General features: G+C 35.3%; 1 protein-coding gene across 1 annotated transcript in view; it reads left to right on the forward strand.

The window, feature by feature from the left end:
* Window positions 1–4,051: 4,051 nt before the first annotated feature.
* LOC129238031 (O-acyltransferase like protein-like) overlaps window positions 4,052–23,485 on the forward strand; it is a 51,086-nt gene continuing 31,652 nt past the window's right edge. Inside the window, exon 1 of the mRNA XM_054873067.1 lies at window positions 4,052–5,554. Coding sequence (XP_054729042.1) covers window positions 5,158–5,554 — 397 coding nt within the window. The 5' untranslated portion in view covers window positions 4,052–5,157. The remainder of the gene's footprint in view (window positions 5,555–23,485) is intronic.

A 23,485-nucleotide genomic window follows, 5' to 3' on the forward strand; every position in this document is an offset into this window, starting at 1 on the left:
TCAAAGTCGTTAATTTTTTATGTGGTTTTCAACAAGATTGATTGTCTTTTCTTTTTCAGCGAATAAATATTATAATATGTGGAAATTTCCATAATTAAGAGGTGTTTCATGTTAGTATGAACCCTGATTCAATGATAAAAGGTTTACTCAGCAAGCATCTTTCTCGTTCTCTCTTGACAAATCGGCTCCCTTAGCAAGACATTGGTCAAAATGGTCTGCTTACGAGCAACAACTCGCTAAAGTGTTCTCATCGGTATGTTCAGGACTGTCTGTAGGATGGCATGAAATACATACCGCTCAAATCAGGACATGATACAGTACTTGACGCAATCCGAGATCGATGAGTGGAGAATTTACAAAACTTTATTTCTTATGATGTGGTGATTTAGAAGGAATTCATGTTTTGCAAAGAGCTAGCATTTACCAAAGAGCTCCAACAGGGAGAATAATTGGATAGTCCCGACTAGATTTATAACATTACATACCTCATCATAAAAAAGTTGGGATTGACGGAACTTGTTTCCAATGAGCCCACCTTCCCATGGATGGATGAAGTGTCCAGAGGAGGTTTAGCAAAGCACAATGCCAGCATGAAAAATCTCCTCATAAAAAACCATCTGCCGGAATCGGCTTAAAACCTACAGTTTTTGTAAAACCTACGGTTCCATTTGTGGAACACCATCAAGACAAATGCAAATAGGAGGGAAATCTCGGCCAAACACCTAACAGAATTTTACGTGCCAATTATTTATTTATTTTTAACAAAATAGTTTCATATTGGCGAAACTTCGCGATCGGTTTTAAATTTAATAATTAACTTACAAAATAAAATCTTGAATTAAGTAAAATAATTTCTTGTTTTATTATTAGACTTGGCAATTTCCGCTAATAACTTTTATTTGTACCATTATTTACATTCAAATATTAATTAAAATTTATTTTTTGAACCGTTCGCAGTTTGTTTCCATTTAAGTAAGAAAATCCTTTTGTGCTACCATTTTCCCCAAAAAGGGTTTAATTTGTTCCACTTTATCCAACTTTTTAAATACAACCTTTTGTAAGGGAGTGTCAAAAATCGAATGCCACTAGTGAGCAAACCTTTAATAATTGAATCATGGCATTAACCTACGGAGTCTACGGTGCTATTGATCCGCTAAATGAACTCTCAGGTTAAACTTTTTGTAAATTTTTTTTGGATTCAGATTTACGTTACCTTAAAATTAAAACTAAAAAAATATTTTTTGTGGAATAATTATTTAATGTGTATAAAATACTTAAGTCTCAAGCGTATGTTTTCTACATTAAACAAAACTAAAAAAAGATATAAATAATACGTTCTCGATTGTATTGAAACTTCAGGATTACAAGCAAAGGTAAGGTCGCTGATCTGGAGAATTACAGAGATACTTAAAAAGTAACACTTTCCACGCACCTCAACTTGATTGTAGGTATAAATACTTAATGGAAGAATTAAGTCGAAAAGTGCACGCTATGGTAAGAAGCTCCGTAGCTATGTATGAAAGAATAAGTAACTGAAGCAGGAAAGCTTAAAGAAGGGCAAGAAAAATACATACATACCTACGTATGCGGAAGTGCAAATGCACATAGGGGTATGCAAATTTAGCCACAAACATGAGTATGTCGACACAGCATTGGTTTTTGGAATCCAATTTTCTTCACACACACATACATATATATGAGCATAAATGCATTCGCATATACACGTAAATTGAAAAGCATCTATGCTGCATGCACTGTAGTACTGGTAATAGCCAGCCCAACGGCAAAAACACGCACCGGACAGTTAACTACAACTACTACTAAGCTTATAGACATATACAGTTACTCACACATCTAATCACATGTTCACGAATTTCCAAGTATTTATGAACATAAATATTTTCTTTGAAACAACTTTCAAATGCTTGTGATTCTAAACCTTTAAACCTCTTGAAATATGAAGTTAGTTAAAGTAAATAACCTTTTGTCATGACTTTATTGTAGGGATCATCGCATTTGATCATTTCTGAGAGTTCAATGCTATAAGAAAATCTTTGGAAGCTTAATAAGTACTAACCGACTACAACCGTTTTACTGGTTCTGGCTTCAAGCGGCATGCAGCTGCAACTGCATAACAGATGGCCTTGTACAGCAAAGCACGACTAAGCAGATTCCTTCTAAAGGAGAACTCATTGGTATATGGTAAGCAAGCAGCTAACTACTACTTAAGGAACTTACTCTTAGCCACGCTAGTTAAAGATGTAATTAAAAGACAAATTATCGGACCTTAAAGTAAACTTGATCGAAATGGGGCCAAACTGTGTATTCTGTAAAATGAAGGCATATAACTTGACATCGGGTACTAGACGGTACTACGGGAAAGAAACCATTTTTCATCTTCTCCATTACTATCCTGAAGTAGACTTCGGTATATGATCACACCTTTCCAAGATGCTCTAAATTAAGTCGGGAACATTTATTTAGTTGTGCAAGGAGGCTAGAACTGTAATACAGCAGGCAAAACTAGAAATGATCAAATATATCTCCAACATTTTAGACTACTGACGCAAAAGGGTACAGAGGATGATGCAAAAGAAAAAAAAACAGTTGCCACCTATTTTTAAGTAAAACCCCAGAAAAAATAATGGGGGGGATCAATTAGCCAATTGATGAACACTCACCGGGACATCCCAATTTTCAAATTTCTCTTTCACAACTTCGAGCCCTGGTCACTTGTATGGCATATAGTGACATACTGTTGGAAGCACAACACGGAGATATCGATGTTGTCGAGCTCTGACTGCAGAAAGTCGGTTAACATCTCTCCGTACCGAGAATCACTGATGATAATAATGCCGCCTTTTTCGTTTCGATAGAAATACAATCAGTTGCTGCCGCCATGCCATAAATCCCACCAAACAGACAATCTTTGGTGATGCATTGATGTTTGACCAAAAACTTGGAGAATGGGCATTCTGCTTGTTGACATAGTCGCTGAACTAAAAATAAACCTTATCCGAGAAGATGATTTTGCGAGGTCCTTCTTTACGCATTCGATTATCTGGAACTAAGCTGGAATTTCGATACTATTTTTTAATAATTTGAAATTAATGATATTGTGCTAATAATAATATTAATAATTTGAATAATGGATGAGTGATGAAATGGGCTGAACTGACTGAATATTTTGACAGCAGGATGTTATTGGCAAGATTGACAGCTGCTGAACATAACTTACTGGACTTAACTGGAAAAACTATCCTTACTATCTGGTAACCGTATAAGAACAGAATCATGCACCGAAATTGCGCGCGAATATAACCACCTTTTTACTTGTTTTTCATAAAAGCGATCGAATGTGTGGCTCACTGTATACGTGTAGTATGAATGCGTATGTGTAACAAGACCAAAAACCGTAAGCAAGTTCAAATCGAACAAAAAGGCCGCTTAATTAAAGCAATACTGTAAGCACTTACTACATTTACTGCATATGTATGTATGTACGTTTGTATGTATGTGAATATGCATGTGCACTGAACATACTTGTGCATACATGGGTATATATGTAATTGGCTATGTACACATATTTAGTGGTAACTGGTAATAAGAAGAAACGATGCTCTGCACTCAGCATCAAAAGCAACAACTGCAACAACTGCAACGATACCAACGGTTACAAAATGAGCAAATAAAAGCAAATTACGTGTTTTTTGACCAATATCAACTTTTTACTTGAGCTGCTACCACGATGAAAGAGCAGCTAATACGTGAAATATACATCTCAACATAAAACCAGCTGAACAAAAGCAACAGCAAAACACTGTATGCATTTCGTATCATCGCCATTGTTGATTGCATTACGGCGTGTAACCAAAGCCGGGAAGTGATTTTATTGAGACGAACGAGAAGTGCTGATGGGATGATCGAATGGGCAAGTAGCCAAGTACTAGTAAAGCAAAAAGTCCAACTGAGCCCAACGCTTAGCAGTTGTCTGAACTTTTCAGCTTAACTCGAAAGAAGAAAACCGCTTTTCAGTTCACTTTCGTTGGTCAATCAGTAAAGTCGCGTACGACTCTAGACATCCTTAAATTAGATAGGCAAATAAGATTTGCTAAATTTTAGCCCAACAGAGATTCAAGAGAGTGAGAGAGAGAGAAAGAAACCAAAATCCAAACCAAAAGAATACATATCTCTCAGCAAATTGGGTACCCCAAATAGCGTAGAGACAAATATTTCGATTGCGCTCACGCCAAACTATTGACGCCACAGTCAAAATGAAGTGCATGTCGGCCAACGTCGTCCAACTCTGGTAACAACGTATTTTTACAACAAACCGCGCCGCGCAACCGCAATTCGAATTTGTGCTATCGCACAAATCGGTCGACAACGCTCGCGCACGTTACACACTGGCCCGCTCACTGGCTGACAAACTAGTCACAATACGCCAAAAACGAATTTCAGCTTGTGATCGTTAAACAACATAAATACCGCAATAGTACACAGTGCCCGTAAATAAGGAAAGTAAAAGTGCTCTTCCTCAGGTGTTACATACGACGTTGAAGTATGGAGATGGTTCGTATTACGAAACAATCATAAGAAAATCGTAAATAATATACATACAGGCAAATACGTAATAGGCTTAACATTCAAAATAGTAACGACTAACAGAAATATGAAAATAACGGTAAAGTGAATGATTTATTGAATTGATTAGCCACTGAAGTTCATTAGTTACGAGCAAACTCCGTCCTTTCATTTCCTGCCTATTTTTGAAGCGGATGCGATCGATCGACTTTGGTTTTTATCATATGCATAAATAAATTTATATACGTATAACTGTATGTATTTATGCCTACGCACTTGCTGAATATAAAAAATAAATAAAGTGTGAACGCGTTTAAGTGAAATCCAACGAATTAATAGATGTCAACCAACCAATGAGTGCTAATTTGAATTTGACCCAAATTGTACGAAATTGAACTGAGTTAATATTAGCATAGAAATACGGCTAAAAGTTTAAGAAAATATAATCAAATAAATAAATCATAAACCAAAGTGTATATCAAAATCTGAACGAGCGTAAAAGAGGGTGCAGATTTTTACTTTAAATTAATTTTTACTAGTGAATACGAGTAACTCAACGACATTTCAAGCACAATGTATCCCCCGCGAATATCACTCAAATCCCATATTGGGTCATATTTCGTTCTTTTATTGGCTATTGCGAAAATAGCTCAGATTGAGGCGGCCATCAGCAATGGTGACCTACCAAAATCTTCTAACTCAACCTTGGCTGCAATGACTTCCAGTCATAGCACCATTAATCTCCATCGACCTGAACAGCTAACTCGAGATATGAATACCAGCAGAGTGATGTCGACACAGTGGAACCCTCAGAATGCAGTACGCCTGAAGGATGTGTTGAATATCTTTGATATAGCGCACGTTGCAGACCGTTGGAGCAGCATCCAGCAGGCGATTGGTGATAATTGCTCCCAGGATTTAGACATGTATATACGTGGCTTGAATGCGGGCAATATCTGGGCGTTGAAAAGTAAGTTTTTTTAAATTGCACTTGAAATCAATTAATAATCATTCAAATGGCGGAATTGTGAAATGTTGGTACTCGTTTGCGCGCACACACAAACAGCTATGCGTATTAATGTGGATGTATGTGAAGGTATGTATGTGTTACTGCATTTTGCATCTGCTGTTTGGAGTAAACGCCGAAAAAACTGGTACATGCCTACTTATGTGCATATCTACATACCTTTTGCGTGTGTGTTTGTGCGAAGCGTTACTTTAGGATGTGTCATACTCAGACGTGTGTGGCAACAAAAAACAAGGAAAACTTGCACATAGTGTATACGCAATCGTCGGTTTGTCCCCTTATACAATTTTTTGCGTCAACTGTCGTTTCAGCAACTACGCTTGGCGTTTTGCCATCATATTTTTTAGCAGCACCCGAACGCATTAATGTTTATCGTAGTATGTAGATGTGTTGGTATGTTTATTTGGAACAAGGAACTTGCATTTTTCTGTTTTGTTAATAAATCGCACAAGGACAATCAAAAGAAGGGAAAGTAAAGCCATTAAAGAGAAATAAATTTGTGTAGGTGCTCGTATTACGTATTTAGACTTCTGCTACGAATTTTTCTTCTTCTAGTTGAGCGCAGTAAACGCCAGAGCTAAAAAGATATACAAATTTATACTTACTTAGCTGGCAACTACAACCGATGGCCGGTCTTGGCCTGAACCAAAATGTTGCGCCAATCGCCTCTGCGAGTTTCCTTTTATCTTTTTCCAGTCAGTAAGCTACAACTTTGCAGGCTTGTTGTCAATTTCATTGGGGCAAGATTTTTACGTGGCCGGTCTCAAACTGAGCGCACAACCAGATATCCTGAGTTAATTTTCCTTTTCACATTAGCTTGCTCTCAAACGGATGCTCGAGAGCTACCCAGAGGATTTTTAGGCGAAGCCCGGAAGTTGTGAGCTGCTTGGACCGTCCTGGCCCCAAGTGAATGGAATCAAGTACTATCCCCACTTGCATGGACTTCTACATACGGAACCATCTTCCGAAGAAAAAAACGCGACAACTTTTTCAACCTCTTCCTGACTTGCATGCCGCGAATGATGTGCTTTATATTGAGTTCCTAGTCTCAAATAGTTGTTGGCTTATTCACATGAGCCAATGGCTTCAAAAGCCACACAAAAATCCAGAATTGTCTAATCGCATGATCTTGAAGGCCAGTCCTTCGACCCATTACTGGAAGTAATCTTGTCCCTAACAGATTTCTTCATTAAATCGATGTTTTACCGCTCGGTACAGAAGAATTCAAGTGTCTTTCAAACATGTTTTACATCAAATTTTCTCAACCCATGACGAGAAGGACACTTTTGGTGTTCAAATTCGTGTTCAGTGCACAAAAATTCAGTGGAAACCAGTCCCATATACCAAAGAACGTGAATTTCGTAAACCTGTGTTATTGAACAGAAAACGCGAATTTATGTAAAATGAATTAGCGCCACTCCTATTACTAATATATTTAGCCTGACGAAAAAAATCGTAGTAGATCGCATTACGGTACTCAAGGAAAATGGCCAAGAAAATTTTCATTTGGCATTGACTTTGTGTGTTTTGGGGGTTTAGATCCTCTAAAATCGCTATTCTACTGATTATCGATAGATATTAATAGATCCTTGTGTCGTCACTGATAATAATTCCTTCGAAAACATTTTGCCCCGAAAAACATTTTTTTAACTCGTCTCATCCCAAAACATCGTACCAATAGCGGTTGCTACCTCCATGATACTCACGGGGCGATCTCCGAGTACAATTTTCTTAACTTTCTCGATGTTCAACAGTCGCAGAGACGAATGAATTTTCGGAACGAGGCAAATGATCAGGACATACTGCGTCTTAAACTTCTTGTACTCCACTTGTATTTTTGTGTTGTTGACAGGTGTTGACCTTTGTAAACATAAAACTTCTCTCTCTTCGCTCTCAACAGAATCCATTGGGTCGTAATACGTAGATTGCGTCAATGGCTTGTCAAAAAACTATTGAATAATTGAATTACTAAAATGAATGATTGCTCTTCGATCTTAGGTTCTATTACACACCCAGTATCAGACAGATCGCTGGCAAAAGTGGTTTTTAAATAACATAACTGATAGATCACTAAACTAGAAAAAAATATTTTGAAAATATATCTTAAGTGTGGTTCGTTTGAATGCGAAACTTTGTACGCGCAGGGTGTATGTTTTATTAATAACTTTTCAAATAATTTTCTTTAGGAAGAATTTATTCATGATTTTTTTTAATTTAGTAAAAAAAACAAAATTAGATGATTAATTTTTTACGCCACTTTGTGTACAGATTTATTAGTAGAATATTGAGTTATATATGAGGGTTGCTGTTTATATTTCTACCATTGGGCACTTCAAGTGTTGTCAGACGCTATTTGACGTTTGAATTGAACAGTTTGACGTATTTAATCATAAATGCAATCAGAACGTTTTGATATGTGAGGCATATTAGTTTTGTTTAGATTGACTTTAGAAATTCATCTCGGCAAAAAAAAAATAGAATTAACTGTGAACATTTTCATGGGATTAATTTTTCCAATTTTCGACGCGGATTAAAAAGCAAGAATGCATCTATGAACTAAAATCATAATACAAATAGCAGGAACCTCCATTTAAAAATATAAATAAATATAAATAATTGGCGCATACACTTCTGTTAGATGTTAGGCCGAGCTTCTCCTCCTATTTGGGGCGCACGTTTTGTTATCGTTCCACAAATGGAGGGGCCTACGGTTTTAAACCGACTCCAAGTTAGTGCGTGACTACCATTCGGAATATAGAGAGAACGTAGGTTCGAATTTCGGAGGAAGATTAAAATAAAGAAGTTTTTTTCTAATAGCGGTCACCCCTCGGCAGGCAATGGCAAAACTCCGAGTGTATTTCTGCCATGAAAAAGCTCCTCATAAAAAATATCTGCCGTTCGGAGTCGGCTTGACACTGTAGGGTCCCCCCATTTGTGGAACAACATCAAGGCGCCGTCACAAATATGAGGAGGAGCTCGGCCAAACACCCAAAATGGGTGTATGCGCCAATTATATATATATATAATATATTCATAGCATAAATATAATACATTCAGAGGTTTGCCTTTGCCTGCCGAGGGGCGATCATTTTGCTGTTTCATGCACGCAGATTCGAACTTACGTACTCCCGAATGCAGTGACGCACTAACCCATTCGACTATGGCACATTCATTTAGCACCGTAAAAAAATGGTGTAATAGATTTTCTCGTGGTCGCTGTTCGCTCACTGACGAATGCCGTGAAGGTGGTCCAAAAGCAGTTGTTGTGCTACAAATGTCAGATACCGTGACACTTTAGTATGACGAGCGTCCATAAGATTTTGCATGATCACTTTGTGGTAAAAAGACATGTTCGCGTTCGATACCACACAATTTAAAAAGCGACCAGGAAACTTGACTGAACTAATGGGTAATATGGTAAAATTTGCAATTAACAGTCCGCAGCTGTAATCACAGCTAATAAACTAATAAACGACCAAAATTACTTCAATTAGAATTGAGTTGTAGGAGGGTTGCTATTTATATTTCTGGCCTAACAATGGAGAAATGAGTATTGGTTTTATTTTTCTCCATGCTGAGCAATACACTTTCACATTTGTTTCAAATAATTTTCAAAGCACTTTGGAAAGAAAATACTTCACATGGCAAGTTGATACGTTTCCTCCAATTAACTACATGTTTCGTTCTACTGTCCTCAATGTTTTCGAAATGACAATTGAGCAGTCCCCGTCATTCACAACCTGTTTTGTCGCCAAAGGTGCCAACTTTATTGTCAATTTTCACGGATTTGTAACAATATTTTCTTTCGCTTTTATCTGTCTATTACCACATCGCATAGTTGTTGTTGTTAAAATAAATTTGAGTAACATTTACATACATACATATACATGCATACATGCACATTCCCCCAGATACCTGAAAGCAGCTACCACTCTTTTATTATGTAATCAATTAGGGCTCGTCTGTCCATTTGGCGCTCAGCGTGCAACATATGATTATTGTTGTAATGAACAAATATCTTTGTGTATTTAACTATACACTCTCGTTGTTATTATGCTTTCCATTGCTACGTACATACGTACGTACTTCGCAAACTTTTGCACTACTGAGCTGTTTTGAAGTTTTGATTTTACATGTTGCCATTTCTTGCTGGCCGCGCCCGCTCTTTAACCGTCCTTATGTCCGCCGTCCATTCAACGTAAATCGAAAGCAAGTTTTCCAGTTTGGATATTTAGTTTATTGCACTCTTAATTGTTGGTCGCCGCCAAAGTGTGTCAAAAGATACGAGTTTTTATTCGTTTTGTTTTCTTTTTAATGTTTTTTTTTGTTGTTTTGTTTTATTTTGTATTTGTTTTGATTGTGTGTTTGCCGCACTGAATTGTACCGCCACTGATTAAGGCGTCAAAGTCTGAGCGGCGCACATACCATATGTAACATACCTATGTATGTATGTACTTAGCTGCTCACCACACTTGGTACTTACTTTCTGGGCTCAATTATTGAATTTTCAAACATCCAAGGCGCTGAAAGAAACCAATGACAAGATCAATAGTTAACTGCCTGTTGATCGGCTGCTGTTCCGATTGCCCGCAAATCACATTGCACATAAATATGTACATATCCATGCACAAACATTTCAGCGGGCAAAGTAGTAGATATACAAATATAAATACAAATATGTTTGCGAGTAGGTATATTTTTAAGTATGTGCTTAACCAGCGTATGGGGCACAAAGTAGCAGAGGAAGAAGAATTAAAAAATGCCTTTTAGCGGCATTAAAGTGGTGCAATATCAAGTTTTCTTAATATTACAGCACAGCGGCGAAGAGAGAGGTTCGAGACCAACACTCGGTCATTGATGAATGTATGTACGAGGATACAATAAATATGAGACAAAAACACCAGTGCATATACATTGAAATTATATGTATATGTATGTATGAATATATGTGCATGAGGGTACACGAGTATATGCAGTTTTTTAAACCGATTACCAGATTGTCCACTCAATTGAAGTATTTTCAAGGTCTATGAATTATTTTAGCCAACAGCTGAACTGTGATGCTTTTAATTGAAATAACTGCAATGGTACGTAATAAAATACGTTAAGGTGAAATAAAAATTTGCAAATGTCTGTATGTATTTGAGCACGTACATGCATACATGTTTATATGTAGATACACTCATATAGATTTAACACTCATATACGTATGTACTTATATAAGAATGGAAATATGCATATAGGTGGGCATGCGCTCAAATATATCTTGTCTAGCTACATACATACATACATACATACATTCATTCATACACATATGTGGATAAGCTTAAAGCGTATTAGTTTTGAAGGTAACACTACTGTAAAAGGTTAAATGCAGCCATTGAATTGTTGGCATTTGCGGCGCTCGGGCGTTACTATCTTGTTGATCAAGAGTTCGTTTGTACATTAGACCGAGCCAATTCTTATAATCGAAAAAATCTATAACCAAACAAAAAAAATTAAATCATAAATATCATTCTGAGCAAAAAACAAAGCTCAATTTTTGCAATTAAAAGCTTGAGTATTCATATATAAAAATTGTGTGCCGCAATATCTCGATATCCTCGAAATATATACAAGTACTTATTCACATATGACAAAAATAACAAATACATGTGCACTCATTTTTTTCCATAGCCAGGATTTGCTCGAAATTTTGATACAAAATTGCGGAAGTGTTAACCTTTTTAGATATCTATACTATAAAGGTGAATGTCTGTACGTTGTCCGCGCATCACTACGAAACGACAACTTCAAATGATGTAAAAATTTGTATACATTCATATTTTCACCCAATGAAGGTTCTAGGCATGTTTTTATGATGGAACTCCCTTCCCACAGTCCCCAGGCCGCGCCACCACTCTCATTCGTCACTAATAATCGAAATTTGCTTAAATTTAATCTAAAAAATCTTAGTTTTTCCTATTTCCCACTATTTATAGCACTCTCTAGACTTCATAATCCGCATAAGCTGTTCAACTATGACCCAAATGCAAAGTTCAAAAACGGTTTGAGATAGAAAATTAATAAAAATAATTTTGCTTGATATTTTTCTGATTGGTTGTTTTGATTTTATTCAACGAGGCATAGCAACGGATGCGAAATACGAGTATTATAATGTAATATTATAGTTATTAATAAAAAATTATTTTCGATGAAATTATTGTTTGTAATTATTTTATATACATATGTATCCTAAATCCCTTAAAACTACTCATACGCGAGCGGGGCCGCGGGTTAAAGCTAGTACAGAATAAAAATCGATTTAAAAAAAATCAATCAAATGAGCCTAAAAACTCACTAGCTCCAAGTTGCCCTCGCTATATTCTTTCAGTCAAAGTTCTCTAACTCCCTCAGTTTTCCTCTAATTTGCTTGAAATATTGATACAAAATTACCGAAACTTTAACTTTTTTAAATATGTAAAAACCATAAAAATCAGAAACCAGTTGTTTGAGTAAAACACTGGGTTGGCCAAATGCTTTTGTTTCCTTTTGAAAAAAAAATTATTAAAAAATTTCTTTTTGGATCAAGGCGAATTCACACAGGGTGGCTTTGGTAGAGCAACAACAATATTTACATCTAAAAGGTTTTTCAAGAGACGCGCTTAGATGTTGTTTTAAAGTAAAACATATGAAAAATTTATATTCTTGCAGGTTTACGGCAGTCTTACGGCGGTTAACAATTATATCTCAAGAATTTCCTCATTTACTAAATGTCCATCTTGACGTCTACAGGTAAAATCCACCAACAGTCCATTTATGAATGCCTAATTGCTGAGAACGTCGAGCTATCGATGTTGAAGATTGTTCAGCAAAAAAATCACGATCACATTTTACGATACGTTTTTCTTAAAAATCGACAATTTTCATAGTAAGTTTCAATAATTTTCACGGGTTGTTCTATCGTATAAAATTTTACAACTGTCTACTTGACAAATGCCAAAGGTGACATACGAAAAGGTGCCTTCTAGGAATTATTCACTACTGACATCTACGCGTTCACCCCCTTTACTATGGGGGACTTCAGATGACATGATAAAAATATGACTGACGATCATCAGTGACATCCACGCACCTACATTTCAAGATACAGAACTCTAACCAACAGAGAAATATGGAATGGAAGCCTTAATTTCTTAACAAGAATTGAGTGTGAAACGATGTTAAAAGCTTTACAGAAACCAATAAATGTATATGTATGTATTTCACATTCCCAAAAAATATTCATTTGATCAAATTCATTACGGTTACTTAAAAAATTACAAATAATGAATATCAAAAATACAAAGACAAAATCCGCTATCAAGGTTTTCTTCCGAACTTTTTTCGGCCAACTAATGAACTCACAAATTAATAAGTCTGTGGCATTCAGGTATATGATTTTCACAAATTATTTCATGACAAGTTCAATTAGCCACTTGTCACCGGCACAGAATGTGTAAGTGATCATGAGACATTGGCTCAATGGCAAATATTTTTAATTCAATTTCATTTTTTGTAGTTCTGATTTTATTTACTGCGAAATTTGCTTCTTCATGCAGTAGCGATAGACATCATCGAAATCAATGTCTAACTATTTTTATAATAAATACCAATTTTCCATTATGCTTTTAATATAAAATATGAATATGTACGTGGATAAATGAATTTGTAGATTGATGGTACTTGTGTAGTACTTTAGCTGCCCCATAACTGAGTAAATATGGTGGTTAATTGTTCAGGTAAATTATTTTTTATTCGCATTCGAAATTTCTATTAATGTTTTGTAATGATTTGATCAACAGATATTGTTGACATATTTTTACCCACATATGCATATATGTATGTATGTGTTCATGTCTATATAACTAAACACATACATATAATCGTACATACGAGTACATTATTGCTTACCAGCTAGTATCTCACTGAATCATCAGATATTTTTATAAAATATATTATAACTAACGAGAGAAAAAATGATTTTTAATCAGAAATTCCGTACAGATACGCAATTTATTATTAGAAACTATTGAATTTTGCTAAAGTCAATGGGTTCCCAAAACGTTTCACCAATTTTTATAAAATAAAAAAAAGAAACAAATAGATAATTGACACGTACTCTTCTATTAGGTGATTGGCCGAGCTCCTTATCACATTTGTGACGTACGTCTTGATATTATGCTACAAATGAAGTGACCCAAATTTTTTGGCCGACTCCGAACGGCAAATATTATATTTCTTTTACGAAGAGCTGTTTTATGACAGAAATGCACTCGGAGGTTTGCCATTACCTGCCGTGGAGGGCGACAGCTATTAGAAAAAACGTTTTCGATCATTTTGCAGTTTCCTGCACGGAGATTCGAACCTACACACTCCCGAATGGTAGCCACGCACCAAACCATTTGTCTACGGCGGCCGATTTTTTTTTTGATTTCTTCAAAGTTGCCTAGCTCAAATATCTCCAAATTTTTCAAAATTTGTACTCGATCGTTCTCGTTATACGAGAGTTGCCTGTTATATTTTGCGCCCTATAATGAAAACACATTAAATTAATAATAAAAATGGTTTTATTGTTTTCGAAATATTCTCATTGGAAGTCAATGCACTTCTACTTTCGCTTGAATCAATTTCAGGCGTTGAAAAGCATTGATCCCACATTTTCTTTTTGCTGTTCAGAAACAAAAAGAAATCATTAAGTGCCAAGTCAAGGCTTTAAGGCGGATGAGCCATTAATTCGATCTTTTAAGTGCTCAAAAACTCTCTTGTGTGAGCCGATACGTGAAAGATCGCATTGTCTTGATGAAGGATGATTCGTATTCGGCGTTTGGTCTTCCTTAGTTTTCCGAAAACTTCTGGCAAACAAAAAATGGTTGCGTATCCTCTTTAATCCTACTAATGCCCTTCTTCTGCTTCTTTCCCGCGATATGTGGCATGTCGGTCTTGCGTTATCAATTCACGCACAGCACCGATTGTTACTAGCACAACTGCCGTTTGCGGACGGCTTTCACGAAATTTATCCTGCAAGGATTGACGGCCACGTTAATACTCGTTGTATCAGCGTTTCCCAGTAGCTAAGTATGGTGTGTCAACGCCAAAAGTTGAAGTAAGTTGATCAATGCACTCCCGTTTCGATAAACCATTTCGAAAATCGTAAAAAATCATCGCATGAAAATTTTGATGAGTTAATTCCATCTTTTGGGCGAGAATAATTTTTTAACTCACTGAAAAAAAAAACAAAGTAAATTAAAACGTCGTATATTTGTTTATGCTAAAAAATACCAAACTTTTCGATCAAAATATAGAATTACGGCTCGCCACATGGAATCCCTCATATCAAGAGGTGTCAATTAGTATTAAAATAAAAAATAACAGATTTGAGGAAAACTTGAATAACGCAGCCAAATCTTAACCGAATACCTCTTCTATTCGATATTTCTCTGCTCGGCACACTTGACGAGCAATTTGCATGTGAAATCAACCACAAAATTGTCGAGCAAGATTACTAACGCTTGGCGAAAAGAAGAGGTATCGATTTAGATTTCTGAAATATCGTTGGACAGTATTTCTCATTATTTTTATTTAAATAGAATTTATTTTATAATTCCGTTAGAAAACGGCAACTATTTTAAGTCAAAAACCCTATAACACAATACATTTTCACCACTTAAACCAACCAACCAACAATATAATATATTTTCTCAATTATCACTCAATTCATCGTGTTTTTTTTCGTCTGAAGTACCAAAATCCTGCGTTTATCGAAATGGCTTTATCAAATGTTCCAAGTATAATACCTGAATAATTTGAAGTTGTAGTTCGTAAAGAAATGTGGGTAAGTGGAGTATAGAAATGTTTAAGAATGAAAAGCTTTTAAGTCATGCCCAAGCCAATCTGAAAACTTATAAATTCTAAGTAGATACAATTCCTTCATAGTAAATTCACTCAAAAATCAAAATGGGCTTCTCAATCTTCGTTTCGCCAAGCGTTATCAAGTGGCGAAAAAATGAAGCTACTGGTATATGATAAATAAACATATCTTGGTAACGCTTTAGAAGAGCTACTAAAAATTACATTTTCTTGTGAAATTAGTGAGTTATACTAGTTGTATGGGGCATAAGCGTACCTACTCGCTAGGGGGAATCCTGCTCGATAACATTGTTGTTGTTTTCACATGCCAATTTTTCGTCAAGTGAGCAGAGCCCAGATGTAACGAGCAGAAAAGTGGCGACGCGGAGGAGTCTTCTATGAAATTTTTAATGAATACCCCTATCCTCAAAATCTCATTTATATTTACATACTTATGTGTATATGTATACGTGCAATAAGTAATTAGTTAACCATTAAGGCGTTGTAGACACGAGGGCTTTTATCCTATTAAGTAACAACTCGTGCAGTTCATCCATCTCATTGACCACTAATGAATGTGCCTACAGATGTGTCAGCATTATCGAAAATATTTGCAATGTAAAAATATGTTATTCTAACTAGAAAAAAAGTGGAATGTGTTAAGCTCAATAGTTTTTAATACAGATAATCACATCACAAGTCAGAAAAAACATTAATTTTACATTACAAGCAATCGACAACTGCTAATAACACCTTTCATTATTAAGCTAATCTGAACTTTTTTCTATGTATTTGTTACCTGCATAAGCCATTATTACTCAGTTTAATGGGCGAAATTTCTTAATGAGAGTTTTTATTTTGTTTCTTCTGAAAATAAGACAACTTGATTATTTTTATTTTAAAATCTCTATTAAATTTTCTCAAACAAAGTTACAACAAAAATCACTTAAAAATCAATGAGCCGAATAACCGATGCTGGCTATTTAAGGTGATTAGTTTCATCATTAAAAAATAAAAATGCAACAGAAATTCATAGTCTGTACATGCTAATTTTGAACGTGGACTTAATCATGGTATGTTGACAGGAGCTTCAACGTCCCTTATTTATTAATTACTTAATTTATTTTATTTCAAGAAGTCAAGAAAATATGATTTCAGACTGACTACTAATACTAAAGAATAATGAAAGTGTGCACATACGAGTACATCCATATTTAAATTACAAACTTACATTTAGCTAAACTAAACGGTAGAGTTCAATAGTACAGAAAATTCTTTTCTTGTAACAGCGAACGAAGTAAGAATTAGATATTGCATTAAAATCACGAAGAGCTCATTCAATGGCAACATAACGAGCATAATTTGAATTCAACTTATTTAAATAAAAAGGAAGAGCGTTACAAAGCATTTTAGTAGGCGTAAAAAAATTAATACTTTTAAGCTGAAATGGGCAATCAAGTCACCTGAATAACATTGAAAATAAACAACAGAGCAAGAACTGATGTTCTTTTTTTTTTGACTTCAAGTTGATAAACAGCAAGTGTGATGTGCAAGATGAGATAGGATCAGCAATCTTACTAATCTTAAGTATTTCAGAGACAGCTTTTGCACACGTTCGATCCTGTCGATTAAAAATGTATGGTATGGCCTCCAAATAAACGCAGCGCATTCCAACTTAAAGCGAATTTCAGGGTATGAAGGTCCATAAAATATGAGCCTAAGACAGAATATAATTTTCATAAAATGAATTTAATGTGATTATTAAATGAAAAACGACTGTCAAAAATCACGCCCGAATCTTTAGATTCTTTAACAGATTTAAGTGCAATGCCTTCCGCATACAGAGGATTTCAATCATTGCAGGAAAACAAAGTGAAACCATAGCGAAGATAATTTATATAATAAAATGTTGGGAAAGACTCTGGCCGAAAGCTTTGGAAAAATCCTTCTGAGAAGGCTCACTAAAAAGATACTATTTACCGACGAGGTACGAATCCATGGTGATTGCACGAAATTAGGCTTTGAGTGACAAAATACGTATTTTCTTTAGCAATGGTTTCAAAAAGTTTAGAAATTAGCCATAGCTTGGAAATTGATCAATAATTACTTATATATTATATATATATATATATAATTTGCGTTTACACCCTTTTTGGGTGTTTGGCCGTGCTCCTTCTCATATTTGTGGCGTGCGTCTTGATGTTGTTCCACAAATGGAAGGACCTACCGTTTCAAGCCGACTCCGAACGGCAGATATTTTTTATGAGGAGCTTTTTCATTGCAGAAATACACTCGGAGGTTTGCCTTTGCCTGCCGAGGGGCGACCGCTATCAATAAAATTTTTTTCTTCATTTCGGACTTTCACCGAGATTCGAATCTACGTTCTCTCTGAATTCCGAATGGTAATCACGCACCAACGCATTCGGCTACTGTGGCCGATAACCACTTACTTGGATCTTATTGCGCGTTTTAAAAATTGGGGATATACTTGTTAGTTTCCAGTCATTGGTGAAAATTCTGTCAGTCTGTAAAGAGGGTTTAAGCTTAATATTCCATGTTCGACATAACCATCTGAAAGATTTAGGTGCGTAAAATTCAGAGTTCAAGATTGGTTTAAAGACCGATCCAAAAAGTGACAAGAATCTGAATCAGTATCATTACGAGTATGAACAAAATTAGACCCCTTAATATTTGCTAAAAAACTATCTCGAGGGGTATTCAAAAAGTTAAAATTTTTTAATTTATTTATTACTGTTTTTCGAAAAATATTTATTTATTAATTAATGTCTATTTGTGCCAACGCTTTTTCCAATACTCGCTTTAAAATAGACCGAACTCTTCCAACGATGCGGAGTTTATCTAGTTATGTACAAAATTGTGGCAAACCGTCTTTTTATAGGTATTTTCTGTTTTGGCAACAAGAAAAATTCGCAGGAGGCCAAGTGCGGTGAGTACAGCATCTGAAGCAAGATTACAGTGTTATTTTTGATCAAAAAATTCAGATTTTTTTATCCATTTTTTGTTAGCTGGACATCGTCAAGTATCTGCTAAAAATGTAAAGTTATGTATTGTATTATAGGCAATAAAAAAATTATATTTTATGATATTCACAAGAAATAGCTGAATCATGCGCAAAGGAACTGCATACGCTCTTTTTTCTTGTCGGGACAAACTAGCAAGTACAGCACTCAGACACAATTAGCCCCTTGTACTGCACTCGGATTCCCTTTTTTAATTTCCTTTATACGTTCACCACATGTTTTAAATCAAGAAGGGTCATATTTTTAACCTCAAGAATGCTTAAAATATTATCTTACCAGATAACCAAGAAAGTGGTGTGGTTCCACTGCAGTAAAGAAAAATTCGAAGCTTGTATTCAAAGGTCTCATTGCCAGTCGAAAATCTTTGAAAACACTTTTACTTACCCTCTCCAAATGCTCATCTTGCAGCTTCGATAGCTTTCATATCCAATTTGAGCTCATACAGTACCAAGCTCTGGTAACTGCATTAGGCACAGCATTGCTCGACTTTCAAATTTTGAACTTCAATGTTAAACGGGATCTTCTATCAGAAAATGCTATAAAGGATTAATACTATATGTACAACTAATTTTGGTATTCATTTTAAATTTGAAAGTATTCATATTTTATGAGCATAAGTTGCATTGAATTTTGACTAAACGGGACTTGAATGCTATAGATTACGTATCTGTACTCCATTTTTCAAGATCAGGTAATTTTTTGAAAATATTTCGATTTTATGTTTGCATCGTCTCTCAAGCAATTGTTCACAGAAACTAACGATATCAACGAAAGATGTTATCAAGCCATATTGGCATTCGATGATCGTTTCGTTGGGAAGAGAATTAATTCTACGTTTGCTGATTTATATTGATCGATTTTAACTCAAATGCATAAAAAGAGAGAAAATATAAAGATTATAAACATTTTATTATATATATATAATTGGCGCGTACACCCTTTTTGGATGTTTGGCCGAGCTCTTCCTCCTATTAGTGGTATGCGTCTTGATGTGGTTCCACAAATGGAGGGACCTACAGTTTCATCAAGCCGACTCCGAACGGCAGATATTTTTATGAGGAGCTTTTTCATGGCAGAAATACACTCCAGAGGCTTGCCATTACCTGCCGAGGAGCGACCGCTTTTAGAAAAATTTTTTTCTTAATTTTGGTGTTTCACCAAGATTCGAACCTACGTTCTCTCTGTGAATTCCGAACGGTAGTCACGCACGAACCCACCCGGCTGCAGCGGCATTTTATTACTTCGGAATAAAATAGACAAATCAAATCAATACAAAGTATTGTATAAAAAAATTTAATACAAAAATTTAGTAGAAATAGGTCAGGAAATGCCCTAACTTGGAAAACTCATAATTTCAAAAGGTACTAAAACTTTTTTCTTTGCAAATTTAGTATCGAAATATATTGAGAAAATGAACTGATCCGGAAAGATGGCATTCAGATTCTTAATCTATGACCCAAAGTTACTTTTACATGTCTCGACGTTTTTATGTGTAATTTTATTACCCCTACAGTGTTACTCAAAATTAGGATCATTTACCAAATTTTTTAGGAGTTGAACAAATTATATTCTTACACTCTTCGGAAATCACATAATTTTTGCACTTTTCGAAATTGAAAGTATGCTTGGTTTTTAGTACCTCGATACCGTTACTCTATTACAAACAATCGTTATCTAAGTGAATTATGAAATTAAGTTTGAAAAAAATTAAATTACACTACCCTGGTGCGCACGAATATACAAAAAATAAAATTTATAAAAATTCCATGTAAGAAAAGTCCCCCTTAATGTGGGTTTATGTATATGTAAAAATACTAAATTCCCACCTATACACACATAGGCATAGTATAAACGAGAAGTCGAAATGTGGCACATGCAACAAAACCGAAAGTTAAGACGTCACGCAATGTAATTTCTTCTACTATTCGTATTATCAACAGTTAATGCAATGTTGTATTAAACACACAAAAATGTGTATATTCATGTGAATGCGCTTAAAGTGTTATTTACTAAGTCTATTGTTAAACATTGTACAGACCACTATTATACTATTTCCCAATTTACATCATTATCTTACTTATGCAACTGACCACTCTTTTGTAAATAGTTTAATTGCAGCCATGACGCATTAAACTGCGTGAAAATGTTTTATGAAGTGAGAGGCGAATTAAAAAAATAATATTTCAATATACCAACTAACCTTAACCCAAATGTGATTGCTCTTTAATTATTGCCAAATAGATAATTTAAACGCTTTGGACCATTCACAATCTGGGGTATTTCGGGTTTTTTTTTGTTGAATATTTTGCTCCAACGAATCATGACCGTACAAAAGGGGTATTGATAACTTTTGCTCTGCTACCAATTGATAAACCATCCTAAGAAAGCACATAGCCAATTCGGTCTTCATTGTTTACCATCATCAGTATGTCATAAATTGTGTAGTAGTAAAACCGATCCGGCCTAATAAAATAATAATGGAGATACATACGTATACATATTTCCTAAAGAAAATTCGATCAAGCCTTTGCTGTTTTTACTTCATACATATATAAGTGTATATTCACACACATATACAGATGCCCATACACCCGAACTTAACATTTTTATGCTGGTGCATCGCCTAACCCATTTCCAGCCAAAGCAATTCAAAATTATGCAATTAAAGCGAAGAAAAAGCTTAAGGAAGAAAATGACTGCAGGCAAAACACCTACATGGGTATGTACATATTTTTGTTTTTCGTTTTCTCTATCGATTTTTCGTATATAAATACCTATTCGTATGAAGGATTCGTGTTCTGTTGGTGCCCAGATGAGTACCAATATCTCTGTGTGAACCTCCCTATCGAAATAATGACTTTGTTCACATAAGTTATAGTTATCTCGTATGAGAATGGCCCAAAAAATATTTCGTTTACAAATCCACATTATTTAATTCCCTCTTCCTTAGTTTCCTTCAAAAAAAACGCATAGCCTTTACTTTCTTAAAAAAAATGTACTACTTTCCATAGTAATCCTGAAAACTCCCTTAAAGTAAAAAAGAGGTAAATAAAAACATATATATGTTTGTCTAATTTTGGACACGTTTTATGGAAACGTTTTGTTAAATATCTTGCTCAAACATTTTTATCGATGCAACCGCACAAAAGCCATTTTGTTTTCTTTTGAAATTTATAAATTAGCCCAATCCAAATTCATTATCCAACTAACATTGCATTTCAAACTGAATTGTTTTGTCACAACCTAAAGACCTATTGGAAAATATTGCAAAGCACTGTAATACAAGAGTGTAATTAATTCAGCTCAGAAGATATGGAAAGCATCAAAGAAAAATTGCTTACGTTGTTCAAAAAAGTTGGGAAAAGAGAATGCGTTGAACTAAGTATTGTATTTTATTTTAATAAAAGTCGAACGGATGACGGAAGAGTGTGCAATGTTGAAGGTTCACTTCAGTAAGGATTCAAATCATGGTGAAAAAATTGTAAAGGTGAGCTCTTTAACAAGCCGTTATTCGGCTCTGAGTGAATTTGACAGAATCAGCTTATGAGTTGACGTCACTTGGGGCGTATTTAAAAAAAAACTGAGCTTGTGTTGGTGACATACGAAAAAGTTAACCAATGGCACTGCGTTGCTATCTGAACAACGACTGATTAAACGAGTGTGTGAATACATGTGAATGCGGCTGTCGAATCCCCTAGTGACGTGGTAGTCAAAGTTCCACTCACAATTTTTTTGTTCGCCATAGTTAAAGAGCAAACCTTGAAATCTACAATATCGTCCTTGGATTCAACTGAAAATAATCGACTAAAATCTCTAATGAAATCGCGGTTTCAAATCTGATCGAACAAATAATCTTCTTATAGTTGAATCGGAACTTTTTGAAAAATCTACAGCGTCCTTTAACGGGAGCTAAAATTTTTAAAAACAAAAATAAAGCACTACTAGCTCTGATAAGATATTTTGTGATTGACCGCGAAGGTATAATTGAAGTTTGAGCACTTCTTCAGACTTTTTCTTTTCATATATTCAATGGACTTACAGTCAGCTAGAGTCCTAGAAGTCTTTCGCGTAGAGCTTTAGGAATGCTAAATTGAAGAAGGCTTTAGGAATCACACAATTCACATGGGTGTTGAAAGCAAAAGCTGAATCAAATAAGACTCGCAAAACTGTGGGAAGGTCATATGGTAGCATTTTTTTTAATATTGAGCACGAGTTGAGTGAATCTTCGTCTGCGAGGCCTACAAATTCCCTGGGGATGTGCCCAGCACTTAAAAACAACAGATGGTTGTTTCAACTAGTTCAAGTTTCCTGAAATATATATGAAGACTAGAATGTCACGTAAAATACCCAGTGATAGTTCGTAAGTTCTATCTATCTAAGTTTAGGGGCCTACTTGATGTTCTGCTAGAAGGGAGGATAAATTGTTTTATCTGCCTCTGTGCTGAACTTTCCATCTAGTGTTGTATGAATTTCGTGTCATCCCTCTCCTGGAAAAAATTCTTTATGTGGGACTTGGAGTGCCCCCAAAAATTTTCCATAGAATTTTGATGTCATGAACTTCATGTCCTAGTACCCAACCCAACAAGCCAATAGTCCGGTAATATTGCGGGCTGTTAAGTATCCCTCAATGAGTTTAGTTGCTATTAAATGACACTGCATTTCCTTACACCCAGGGCTTCTAGACCACCACGTCTCCTTAAGTAGAGGTAAACAGAAAAAATTAATTAACTTTACGCGCTGTCATATCTTCTGGGGTTGGCACAACCAATATCCATGAGATACCAAAATGGCATGTTCGTCAGGTTCCACACTAGATGTTACTAGCATACATAGTACTTGTTCTCGCTTTTCCAATGTGATGTGCGTCCAAGACTCATAATCTCATCTGTGCTTTAATTTTATACATTTCAAACAATCTTAAAGTTATGAATATGACGTTCAGTACAACTATGCGTTTTTACTTAAC

The sequence above is a fragment of the Anastrepha obliqua genome, chromosome 2 (assembly GCF_027943255.1).
Source record: "Anastrepha obliqua isolate idAnaObli1 chromosome 2, idAnaObli1_1.0, whole genome shotgun sequence".
In the NCBI taxonomy this organism is placed as follows: Eukaryota; Metazoa; Arthropoda; class Insecta; order Diptera; family Tephritidae; genus Anastrepha; species Anastrepha obliqua.